The 13,289-nt window shown below is 44.5% G+C and overlaps 1 protein-coding gene across 2 annotated transcripts in view; it reads left to right on the top strand.

Annotated features, from left to right (window-relative positions):
* ATP6V0A2 (ATPase H+ transporting V0 subunit a2) overlaps positions 1-13,289 on the top strand; it is a 41,940-nt gene that overhangs the window by 11,206 nt on the left and 17,445 nt on the right. For both annotated transcript variants that reach the window (XM_081540423.1, XM_081540422.1), the window contains exons 5-9: positions 17-105; positions 1,321-1,447; positions 10,129-10,211; positions 12,197-12,290; positions 12,966-13,178. In XM_081540423.1, the coding sequence (XP_081396549.1) occupies positions 17-105; positions 1,321-1,447; positions 10,129-10,211; positions 12,197-12,290; positions 12,966-13,178 (606 nt within the window). The remainder of the gene's footprint in view (positions 1-16; positions 106-1,320; positions 1,448-10,128; positions 10,212-12,196; positions 12,291-12,965; positions 13,179-13,289) is intronic.

Raw genomic sequence — 13,289 nt, forward strand, 5'->3', positions numbered from 1 at the left:
TCATGTCTCTTTGTAGTTCGAACCCACTTACGAAGAATTCCCTCCCTTGGAGAACGAGTCTTTGTTGGACTACAGCTGTATGCAGAGGCTGGGAGCAAAACTGGGGTAGGTGACAACTGGCCTGGCGAGCTTCACACTGTCCTTCTTGTCAGTGGGAGATGAGAGTAGATGAGCAGCCACCATCTGCAAGCCTGTGTGGAATGAAAGAAAGTGAATATTTGTATAAGAAAACACTGTGCCCTAGTATTTGTTGAGTTGAATCACTCAGCTGTATTGACTTTTTAAGTAAATATGATGGGGATTTCTTCTTTTGGTATCGTAAACTGGAAAGAAGGAACATTTATGCCATTCATCATTACTCCATAAGCTTCAAATAGTTGGTCATTGAAGCATCAAGCCCTGTTGTGCTTGGTGGAGACACAGGGGCTAAACTGAATTGGGTAATTTATTAATCATATTTTAAGGGTCTCTCTCTACTGTTTATTCTCTCTGTTTACTTGAACTAATGGTAACTTGTTTCCTCATGTGATTTGTAATCTCTTTTTACTATGAACTTTGGTTCCTTTGCTCCTTATCTGTAGGAATTCGGTGATGTTTAGTGTGAGGCCGTATTCCTTCAGAAGGAACTTATTTTTACATATGTCAGGTACTTGGGAGCACTCCATCTGTTTGAAATCATTTTACATTAATTTCTCTGCTTGAGTTTTTTTTTTTCCTGTTTGTTTACTCACCCTGCACATAATATGAATTTCATCCATAAATCCGAGTACATTCTAATCTGTGGTTTTAAATCATCAAGGAATATTCTCCCCCTACTCCCCAAAATCGAACGGAAATAAACAAGTTTGCATGTAGGCTCCTTTGCAAGATGGATTTTTTTCTAGTCTACCTATTCACTTAAGGTGTAGTCCTTTGTTGAGGGGGGTGAGAGTCCCAACTTTGAGGGGATTGTGGGGCTTTAATTCCAACTCCTCCTCACCTGATATAGACCCAGGGCTCCTCTGCCATGCTGGCCTTGAAACTCAAGGCCTTGAGATACTGGCTACATATGGATACTGGCTCCGTATAATACGTCAGGACATAACTATGAGGTCCTGTTTTATTTTTGGATTCCAAGAATTTCTCTAAATTATGAGCTCAGCTCTACATTGAAGAGGATGTTTCAAAAATATTTCATCCAGCATTTCAGATATTGTTCAGTTGGAGAGCTTTCAGGGTATCTTCCCCATTTTGCCAGGAATGAATGTCTTCATCATCCTTTTACTGCAGTTTGATAAAATTCATTGCTTTTACTTGACCACAGCCTTTATTGTTTCATAGATTTGTATCTGGCCTAATTAACCAAGGAAAAGTTGAAGCATTCGAAAAAATGTTGTGGAGGGTCTGCAAAGGGTACACCATCGTGACCTATGCAGAGCTGGATGAGCCCCTGGAAGACCCTGAAACAGTGAGTAAATGTCACCATCTCCTTTCAGCAGTGACAGACTTGCCCCAGAGCTGGAGGCACAGTCCAGAGTGAAGCATTTGAGTCAGTTGTTCACCAGATCCCTTCCTATCCTTGGGTACGTTTGGGGGCAGTTCCTGAGAATAAGCACTTTCTCCTGTTCTACCGAAGTACAATAGGGGCATTAACGTGGATACATCACTACCTTCTGAGCTTCAGATACAGTTTAGGTTTCAGCAGTTGTCCCAATACTGTCTTTTACAGCAAAGGATCTAGTTAAGAATCACACTTCGGATTTATTTGTCATGTCTTTTTTTTCTTGGTTGCCCTGCAAGGCCTGCAGAATCGTATTGAATAGATCCCCGACCAGAGATTGAACCCTGGGCCCTCAGCAGGGCAAGTGCAGAGTCCTAGCCACTGGACCACCAGGGAATTCCCACTTGGCATGTTTTTTTGGTCTCCTTCATTCTGGGGTAATTTCTCAGTCTTACCTTGACCTTCATCGTCTTGGCATTTGAAAATTATATTAGACCAGTGTTTTGGGTAGAATGCCCCCCTGTTTGGGTTTGTCTGATGTTTTCTCATGATGAGATTCAGGTTATGTGTCTTTGTCAAGAATGTCCTGGAAGTCTCACTGCTTCCCATCAGGGGCACACGATTCCTTTGTCCCATTACTGGTGCTGTTTACTTTGCTCTCTTGATCAAGATAGTGACTCCTAGTCGTCTCTGCTGTGAATTTGTAACTCCTTTTCCTTTGTATTTAATACGTGTTTTTGAGGAAGTGCTTTGAAACTCAGTAAGTACTCAGTTCCTCATCAGATTTTCATTCTGTTAATTTATTTCTTGTTTTATTCAATGAGTTATACTCTGTTACTTTAATTTTTTATTTTGATATTCAAATTCTCTAGATTTGGCCAGCTGGAGCCTATTCAGCTGGCTTTTATATTCTTTTTACATGTTCCCATCATCTTTTGAATACTTCTTTGCTTTCCTGATAACAATATATCCAGATTCATTTTGTAATTTCCCTCATACAGCTCTGGAATTAGCCATTTCTCTAAGGAGCTTAGTTCTCTTTAGTGGAGAATGGTCATTAGAAGCCACACGGAGGTTTCTGGGTGTGCCCATTGTGAATGAGGTGATGCTGTTCCCAGCTCTGTCAGTGGACAGAGGGTGCACACATGCAAATGGCTCTCCCACTCACAACTTATGTCTGTACCTGTGTGTGTATGTGAAAACTATGACTTTACATCCAACTCTCCTCCAGCACCATAGGGTTCGTCCTGATTTGTAGAGTTCATTTGTAGGGTTCATTTCTAGATTTGTAACTCCTTTCTTCAATGGGGAGAAACTCAACTCCCATTATTGTTAATATACTTATTTGATCAGTCCCTTTGTATGTGACCAGTCTGCCCACTGATCTCCTATCTCTGCTGCCCTGCCCTTCTCTCCATACGGAGCTTCAAGTTCTCCAGCCCCTAGACTGAGTGGCCCCTGGTGTGGGTGCCCTGCTCACCCTACCTGGGTGGCTCCCCTGCAGCATGTTTCCTCACTTTGCTTGGGCTCTGATTTTGCCCTGGGCCCTTATTGCCCTTACCTTTCCCCTCTCCAGTTCCATCCCCAAACGCACATCTAAGGCTTCAGGAATGAATTATTCAGGAAGGGAAGCAGAGGAACCAGAGAGGAAAGAGCCATAATTACCTTTTAAAATAGCTGTGATTTTTAAATTTTTTTTAAGACTTCAACCATAAAAATCCATGGGATTCTCCAGGCAAGAATACTGGAGTGGTTTGCTCTGTTCTTCTCCAGGGGATCTTCCTGACCCAGGGATTGAACTCAGGTCTCCTATATTGCAGGCAGATTTGAGGAAATAGTTTTGACACATAAAGTAGTTTGGCTGTGAAATGATTTTTATAAGGTTTAGCCCGAGTAAATCACACATGTTCGGTTCAGTTCAGTTCAGTTGCTCAGTCGTGTCCAACTCTTTGCGACCCCATGAATTGCAGCACGCCAGGCCTCCCTGTCCATCACCAACTCCCGGAGTCTACCCAAACCCATGTACATCGAGTCGGTCATGCCATCCAACCATCTCATCCTCTGTCGTCCCCTTCTCCTGCCCCCAATCCTTCCCAGCGTTAGGGTCTTTTCCAATGAGTCAACTCTTTTCATCAGGTGGCCAAAGTATTGGAGTTTCAACTTCAACATCAGTCCTTCCAATGAACACCCAGGACTGATCTCCTTTAGGATGGAGTGATTGGATCTCCTTGCAGTCCAAGGGACTCTCAAGAGTCTTCTCCAACACCACAGTTCAAAAGCATCAATTCTGCGGTACTCAGCTTTCTTCACTGTCCAACTCGCACATCCATACATGACCACTGGAAAAACCATAGCCTTGACTAGACGGACTTTTGTTGGCAAAGTAATGTCTCTGCTTTTAAATATGCTATCTAGGTTGGCCATAACCTTCCTTCCAAGGAGTAAGCGTCTTTTAATTTCATGGCTGCAATCACCATCAGCAGTGATTTTGGAGCCCAAAAAAATAAAGTCTGACACTGTTTCCACTGTTTCCCATCTATTTCCCATGAAGTGATGGGACCAGATGCCATGATCTTAGTTTTCTGAACGTTGAGCTTTAAGCCAACTTTTTCACTCTCCTCTTTCACTTTCATCAAGAGGCTCTTTAGTTCTTCTTCATTTTCTGCCATAATGGTGGTGTCGTCTGCATATCTGAGGTTATTGATATTTCTCCCGGCAATCTTGATTCCAACTTGTGTTTCTTCCAGCCCAGCGTTTCTCATGATGTACTCTGCATATAAGTTAAATAAGCAGGGGGACAATATACAGCCTTGACGTACTCCTTTTCCTATTTGGAACCAGTCCGTTGTTCCATGTCCAGTTCTAACTGTTGCTTCCTGACCTGCATACAGGTTTCTCAAGAGACAGGTCAGATGGTCTAGTATTCCCATCGCTTTCAGAATTTTCCACAGTTTATTGTGATCCACACAGTCAAAGGCTTTGGCATAGTCAATAAAGCAGAAATAGATGTTTTTCTGGAACTCTCTTGCTTTTTCGATGATCCAGCGGATATTGGCAATTTGATCTCTGGTTCCTCTACCTTTTCTAAAACCAGCTTGAACATCTGGAAGTTCACAGTTCATGTATTGCTGAAGCCTGACTTGGAGAATCTTGAGCATTACTTTACTAGTGTGTGAGATGAGTGCAATTGTGCGGTAGTTTGAGCATTCTTTGGCATTGCCTTTGGGATTGGGATAAAAACTGACCTTTTCCAGTCTTGTGGCCAGTGCTGAGTTTTCCAAATTTGCTGGCATATCGAGTGCAGCACTTTCACAGCATCATCTTTGAGGATTTGAAATAGCTCAACTGGAATTCCATCACCTCCACTAGCTTTGTTCGTAGTGATGCTTTCTAAGGCCCACTTGACTTCACATTCCAGGATGTCTGGCTCTAGGTGAGTGATCACACCATCGTGATTATCTGGGTCGTGAAGATCTTTTTTGTACAGTTCTTCTGTGTATTCTTGCCACCTCTTCTTAATATCTTCTGCTTCTGTTAGGTCCATACCATTTCTGTCGTTTATCGAGCCCATCTTTGCATGAAATTGTTCCCTTCATATCTCTAATTTTCTTGAAGAGATCTCTAGCCTTTCCCAATCTGTTGTTTTCCTCTATTTCTTTGCACTGATCACTGAGGAAGGCTTTCTTATCTCTCCTTGCTATTCTTTGGAACTCTGCATTCAGATGGGAATATCTTTCCCTTTCTCCTTTGCTTTTCGCTTCTCTTCTCTTCCCAGCTATCTATAAGGCCTCCTCAGACAGCCATTTTGCTTTTTTGCATTTTTTGCATTTCTTTTCCATGGGGATGGTCTTGATCCCTGTCTCCTGTACAATGTCACGAACCTCTGTCCATAGTTCATCAGGCACTCTGTCTATCAGATCTAGTCCCTTAAATCTATTTGTCACTTCTACTGTATGCTCATAAGGGATTTGATCTAGGTCATACCTGAATGGACAGTGGTTTTCCCTACTTTCTTCAATTTAAGTCTGAATTTGGCAATAAGGAGTTCATGATCCGAGCCACAGTCTGCTCCTGGTCTTGTTTTCGCTGACTGTATAGAGCTTCTCCATCTTTGGCTGCAAAGAATATAATCAATCTGATTTCGGTGTTGACCATCTGGTGATGTCCACGTGTAGAGTCTTCTCTTGTGTTGTTGGAAGAGGGTGTTTGCTATGAGCAGTGTGTTCTTTTGGCAAAACTATATTAGCCTTTGCCCTGCTTCATTCTGTACCAAGGCCAAATGTGCCTGTTACTCCAGGTATCTCTTGACTTCCTACTTTTGCATTCCAGTCCCCTATAATGAAAAGGACATCTTTTTTGGGTGTTACTTCTAAAAGGTCTTGTAGGTCTTCATAGAACCATTCAACTTCAGCTTCTTCGGCGTTACTGGTCGGGGCATAGACTTGGATTACTGTGATACTGAATGGTTTGCCTTGGAAACGAACAGAGATCATTCTGTCATTTTTGAGATTGCATCCAAGTACTGCATTTCGGACTCGTTTGTTGACCATGATGGCTACTGCATTTCTGCTAAGGGATTCTTGCCCACAGTAGCAGATACAATGGTCATCTGAGTTAAATTCACCCATTCCAGTCCATCTTAGTTCGCTGATTTCTAGAATGTGGACGTTCACTCTTGCCATCTCCTGTTTGACCACTTCCAATTTGCCTTGATTCATGGACCTAACATTCCAGGTTCCTATGCAAAATTGCTCTTTACAGCATCGGACTTTGCTTCTATCACCAGTCACACCCACAGCTGGGTATTGTTTTTGCTTTGGCTCCATCCCATCATTCTTTCTGGAGTTATTTCTCCACTGATCTCCAGTAGCATATTGGGTACCTACTGAATCTAATTGGTCAAGTTGTTCATTAACCATACACTTATAATATTTTTCGTGGCTCCTGAAATTGCCAGTAGCGTTATGTTAATTATCCATCACCTGTAACCACTGAGACCTCTCCATGTCAAGCTGAAGATTAAAACTGTTCTGAAGAAGCATTTACATATTCTTTGAGTTTTTTCTTTATTGAGAACATATCATTCTCGTGCAAAACATAAAATTTTTTAAAAAATACAATTTCTAAGCTCTTTGGTGCTGAGTTTATACCAGTATGTTAAAGGGCATTAAAAAAAATAAATAAATAAAGGGCATTAAATGTCTGTGAAGAAATACAGAGACATGGATAGACATGGATAGAGATGTGTGTGTGTGTGTATACACATATATTTTTTTTTTTTTTTTAATTTTCTTTCAAAAAATTTATTTCTGTATTTTTGATTGTATTTGGCTGCGCTGTGCTGTGTCTTTGTTGTTTTGCATGGGTGTTCTGTAGTTGTGGCAAGTGGGGTCTACTCTTTAGTTGTGGTGTGCAGACTTCTCATTGTGGTGGTTTCTCTTGTTGCAGAGCACACGCTCTAGGCTCATGGGCTTCAGTAGTTGTGGTACATGGGCTTAGTTGCTCCTTGGCATGTGGGATCGTCCCGGACCAGGGATCGAACCCGTGTCCCCTGCATTGGCAGGCTGATTCTTACCCACTGTACCATCTGGGAAGTCCCGTCCCCACTTTCACTTGTCTCCTTGCAGACCTTCTGAGAGGAAGCCATGGACAAGTGTCCATTGCCCATCACAGGAATGCTGTTTTGGACTGAACCCCACCAGGCTCCTCTGTCCATGAGATTCTCCAGGCAAGAATCCTGGTATGGGTTTTCATGCCCTCCTCCAGGGGATCTTTCCCAACCAGGGATGGAACCACGTCTCTTATGTCTCCTGAATTGGCAGGCAGGTTCTTTACCACTAGCACCACCTGGGGAAGCCCAATAACCATGATACAACCCTCCAAATGAGAAAAATGGACATGGATGCAACACTTTGGTACAATACAAACATGCCATTCAGGCTCCTCACAGTTTGCCTTGTTTCCTTGCTGGTCCACTGCCCTAGTGGAGACTGTGACTTGCATTCGGGACAGACATCGTGGTCTGTGGGCTGACCCCCCTTTGGGTCCATTCAGTGCTTCCTCACGACCAGGCTCTGAGCGCACGTTGCTGATGGGAACATGGATGCTCTGATCCTCTCAGCACCTCCCACCAGGGGACATGTGATGGTGGCCTGGTCATGTAGGTGTCCGCCAGATTTCTCCACTTTCATGTCACCCTTCTGCCCTATTTAACTGTTAAGTGGTTGCTGAGGAGGTAGTACAAGGTTATTGGTTACTGGGGCCTCATTCCTCACCAAACTTCTACACACCAGCCTCAGCCTCCGTGGCGGCTCTCTGGAACTCGTCACCTCTGTCGCAGTTGCCAGCATTTTCCCTTCTGGGCTCACTGGTTACCGTCCAGCAGAAGGCAGTGCTTTCCCTGCCCTCGCAGTCACTTACTCATTCATCCACAAACTCAGACCTTCCTCGTTATTTGATGACATGTATTCTGTTACAGTCCTTTTTTGTTTCAACGCCCGAACTGTCCCAATGTGCACTGGGAGTCCCTTTGTTCATGCTTCCCTGGTCTTTGGCACGTTCTCAGCATTCAGCAAGCAGTCCCTTACTTCCTGTCACCATAGGATGGTCCTGGTCTCCGCCTGGAGTCAGCCATTCCTTCAAGGACCCCCGGCACCTTTTAGCAGAGGATGGAATTTAGAAACCAGCATCTGGGTGTTCGAGTTTTCATTGTGTCCTGGAGCGCTGTTGTTTCTGGGCCCTTTCAGCAGTGACAGACACACACACACGCGCACACACACACACACACACACAGCTGTAACCACTTCTGCAGCTACCTGTGCACATTTATTATAGACCATTTGCGTTATTTCAAGGCTTTAAAGACCATCTCCCAAGTGGATATACTGGCTTGGACCTCTGCCCCAAATATCAGATTTCTGTTGAACTGGCTCCTCCATAACTTTGAAGTTCCCTGAAGACATTTCCACAGGACGCTTAAAACTGAACTCCCGAGCTTCCCCTGCCTCCCAGACCTGACCTTCCAGCTTGCCTGTCTCAGTCAGCGACAGCTCAGCTCTCATCCTTCCAGTGTCCAGAATGATTCCTGTGAAACTAGTCAAACTCCCCCTACCACACCCCCAGCCTAAAACCCTCCCTTGGCTTCCTGTCTCAGCCAGAAGCTCAGAGCGTCACAGTGTCCCATCCGGTCACCCCTCTGGCCCTCAGTCTGGCCATTTCTCTTCAGGCAGGCTGGCCTTCTCACTGCCCCTCATCTTGCCTCTGACTGAGCTTTGTCTTTGGCTCGAGAGGCTTTTCCCCAGGATTCATGCAGCTTGCGCCTCACCCCTTCACTCCTCTAGACCCAGATGTCACCTTCTCCCGGAGGCCTTCCCTGATTGCCTGGTTTAAAATGGCAGTCCCCAGCCCGCTTCTCCCTGTCACCACCCCCCCAGCTTTATTTTCTTTTTTATAATTATTTTTGCTTTTGGCTGCACTGGGTCTTTGTGCTGCATGGACTTTTTTCTAGTTTCGGCGAGTGAGGGCTACTTTCTGGTTGTGGTCGTTGGGCTTCTCTTGTTGCAGAGCACGGGCTCCCGGGCTCAGTAGTTTTGGTTTTGGGCTCTAGAGTATAGGCTCAGGAGTTGTGGTGCACGGGTTTAGTCGCTGCATGGCATGTGGGCTGGACCAGGGATTGAATCCGTGTCTCCTGCATTGGCAGGCAGATTCTTTACCACTGAACCACCAGGGAAGCCCAGCTTTATTTTCTTTATCACCCTTACCTCCACTTGGCATATTATGTTCTTTCTTTGTCTCTCACTGCCAACCTGAATACAAGCTTCCCTCCCCTCCTAGGTCAGGAACTTTCGTCTCTTTTGTTCACTGCTATATTCCTAGCACCGGGAACAGTGCCTGGCAAATAGGCCAAAAACCTATTCATTGTTAGTTGTAGAATACTTGTAAATACAGTCAGTTCTCATTATTTATATAGTTATGTTGTATAGTCTCCATGAGAACCGAGCCATTGATCCTAGGAGAAGCATAGGATTGGGTTCCTTTGAGCTTCTGGTCATAGTGTTTTTGTCAACTGATGAGTCCATAACCTCGTTTTATATGTGTTCTGTTTAAAGACACCTTACTTAATATATACTGTTGATTCATTAGCATTGAACTCACTGCCAACCCACGCTAGCATGCATGTCTGAGCAACTCATATGGGACACACTTAAGGGCAACTCACAGCCTTCCTGTGCTCAGGAACACTAGGCAGCACTTCAGCACCACCCCTGAGGACCGTTTCCAATACCGAAATTACCAACAAAAGGCACAGAAATGCGAAAAACTTGGAGCTAGACAAACAACAAAAAGGACACATGTTTATAGTATGAACTAATGGTCACCTTGTTTGACCTCAACGGGAATATGCACTTTGGGGAACTCAAAATTTTTGTCACTCTGCATGTCTGCAAATGAGTGAAAAAAATGCTACAAGTTTTGGTTTTGGGGGTTATATCTGGAGTGAATTTGCAGCTGTGGAATCTGCAGATAATAAGGACGGACAGTGTTTGTTGAATGAATGAACACGTTAATGAACTAACTGGCAGAGTATGAGCTGCCAGGGTTTTCAAAGTTCTACCTGCAGAAGTAACAGTCATCTTTATCCTTTGTAGGGAGAAGTCATAAAATGGTATGTGTTTTTGATATCCTTTTGGGGAGAGCAGATTGGCCACAAGGTTAAGAAGATATGTGATTGGTAAGAAAAAGAAATATTTTATTTCATTTATTTCTTCATTCTCAGTAACCTCTAGTTTTCCTTAAATAGGTCTCTGAAGAGTAACACAGCGGTTGCAGAGGCTGCTGGGCTTTGTTACATGATTTCTTTGCTGTAATGCCATGTTTTCAAACATTTAATTTGTCATCTGCCTTGCCAGTGTAATACTTAAGATAATTTAAAAGTAAACACATGTTTTTAACATTCCCAGATTTGATTTCTTTCTTGGGAACTAAGGCTTAAGATCAATCAGGGAAGGAATCCAGGTTTACTATTTGCTGCCTTTCTGTTGCTGTGAGCCATGCATCAGCTGTCCTCCTGCAGCAGACGGCTCATCCTTTGTCCAGCCCTCCACAGTTAGCTTCTTTGCCCTGGGGAAGGGGGCCTGGCAAGTGGTGGAGAGGGTGGGCTCAGAGGAGCCCGCCTGCCAAATGAGGTGGTACAAGTAAAAGGCTCTCGGACCACATGAACCTTCAAGAAACGCAGAGCAGTGTCCCAGCAAGACTCAGTCTGTGACTTAGTTTTGTCACTAGTGGGGAAATAAACAAGGCCACACCAAAACTCAAAAGAATGGCCTTTTGTTTTCTTATACTCTCGGAAATTTTAGCTGGCCTTGCTTCTTGCTGGGATAAGGGTGAGACTTGGTTATTTCCTTTGGGTCAGTGTTCACCAGAGTTTGATACGCAGTCACTGGTGTTATGAAAAGTAATTTTAGGTGTTACATGGGCAACCTTGTTCTTACTTTAATAGATGTACATTTATTTTTATGTAGATGACAAAAACTATAGCCAAAACACAAACCCCTGACTTCACAAATATCATTGCTTAAGATAAAGCTAGAGTAAGAATTTAATTTTGATGGTCAGAGCATAGAGAGAAATAGAAAGCATGGCATTCAAATACTGAGGCAGTGTGAGAGACCTTGAAGCTTGGGAAGTGTGGCCCTGCCTCCTCTCTGACCTGGTGTCAAATGGCCCCAGGGGATGTTTACTGTGAAAGTGAAAGTGAAGTCTCTCAGTTCGACTCTTTGCAACCCCATGGGCTGTAGCCTGCGAGGCTCCTCCATCCATGGAATTTTCCAGGCAAGAATATTGTGGGTTGTCATTTCCTTCTCCAGGGGATCTTCCCAACCCAAGGATTGAACCCCAGTCTCCCGCATTACATGCAGACACTTACTGTCTGAGCCATCGTAGCTCGTGTCAAGGGCAAGTGCCCGGAATCCAGAACTTTTTTCTGCCTTGATTTTCTCTCTTTTTTTACTTCAAAATTTTTTTAAAAAATTGGATTATAATTGCTTTACAATATTGTATTAATTTCTGCTGTAAACCCTGTGAATCAGCCATATGCATATGTATATCTCCTCCCTCTTGAGCCTCCCTCCCTCTGCCTCATCTCACCCCTCCTGGTCATCACAGAGCACTGAGCTGAGCTCCCTGTGCTGTACAGCAGCTTCCCACCAGCTGTGTGTTTTACACGTGGTAGTGTATATATGTCAATGCTGCTCTCTCTCAATTTGTCCCATCCTCTGCTTCCCTGCTGTGTCCACAAGCCATTCTCTGCATCTGTGTCTCTTATTTCTCTCTGCTTTTTTTTAAGATGATTATTATATGTTCTTTGACTTTGATTTATGTTATACACTTACTGATTCCCAGCTCAAGGGTCATGGTGAATTTAAAACGTTGAAATTGGGAATGAGCTTATAGGAATCATTGAGGGCAGAAATGGAATTTGGAGCCAAGAGAGAGTTGACTAAATCTGTGGAATTCAGTGGACATTTATCCAGTGTCCGTCTGCAAGGCCTTAACACGGCTAGGTGCCTGTGTCTGCACTTTCTTCTCCCAGAGGGCTGCTTTTATTCTGGTTTGGAGGAAATATGCCCAGACGGTGCATTAAATTTACCTCTAGTTTTCTACATAGCTTCTTATAGTTCTGACGGCTGCGGCGCTGTCTTGAATCCTGTCTTCTAGTTACCACTGCCACGTTTACCCCTACCCGAACACGGCCGAGGAGCGCAGAGAGATCCAGGAGGGACTGAACACCCGGATTCAAGATCTTTACACCGTGAGTGAACCAGAAACTCGCCTCCTTATCTGAGGGTTTGTGAAATATTTACACATCCATTTAGTTTCTTTTTTAATATGGAAAATTTTGGTTGTGGACAAATCAAGATGTTTTAGGGAGACTGGAATGTCACCTCCTTCCTCTTTGTGGAAGTTTCATTTTAGCAGCCTGTTAGAAACCTAGATGGTTTCTAAATGATGGGGCTTTAAAAAAAAAAAAAAAGAGCCTGGTTATCTTTGATCTGCTGAAGTGTAATTCTTCATCAGACAGGATAAGTGAGCCCCACCGGCACTGTTTTAAGTCATCTTTCTGCTTAGAAGTGCACTCTGACCCATTTGAGCAAAAGAGGGTTTCTTGGCAGAATGAGGTGGGAGTTGGTGACTCCTGGGGTTGACAGGAAGTGGGATAAGGCTGGAGTGCGTAAGAACTAGGGACCTAGGTCTCTGGGCCCAGCCAGGCCATCATGCTGCCCCAGGGACCACGACATCTCACTGTTTCCTGTGCCCTGAGCTCCTGTTCAAGAGAGGCAGCTCCAGGCCTGGAGGAGGAGGACTGAACTTCCTTAACTGTCCCCAGAGGCCGGTGCCTGGAATCCCCCCAGAGGAGGTCCCCCTAGAGGAGGTCAAGTGCCTGGCAGACGCTGTGCTGAGATCCCGTGTGTTTGTTCTCACCCAGGTGCTTCACAAAACCGAGGACTATTTAAGGCAAGTGCTATGTAAAGCCGCTGAGTCGGTCTACAGCCGTGTGATCCAGGTGAAGAAGATGAAAGCCATTTACCACATGCTGAACATGTGCAGCTTCGACGTCACCAACAAGTGCCTCATCGCCGAGGTCTGGTGTCCTGAGGCTGATTTGCACGAGCTGCGCAGGGCACTGGAGGAGGGCTCGGTGAGGCGGCCCTCCCCTCTCCACCCTCCCCTCCTCTTCATGCTGGCCCTTTTCTGCCCAAGGTTGGAGTGTATCTTATCAAACTCTGGGAGATGAGATAGACAGGAGAAG

The sequence above is a fragment of the Giraffa tippelskirchi genome, chromosome 11, assembly GCF_054371585.1.
Source record: "Giraffa tippelskirchi isolate mGirTip1 chromosome 11, T2T-mGirTip1v1.2.pri, whole genome shotgun sequence".
Lineage (NCBI taxonomy): Eukaryota > Metazoa > Chordata > Mammalia > Artiodactyla > Giraffidae > Giraffa > Giraffa tippelskirchi.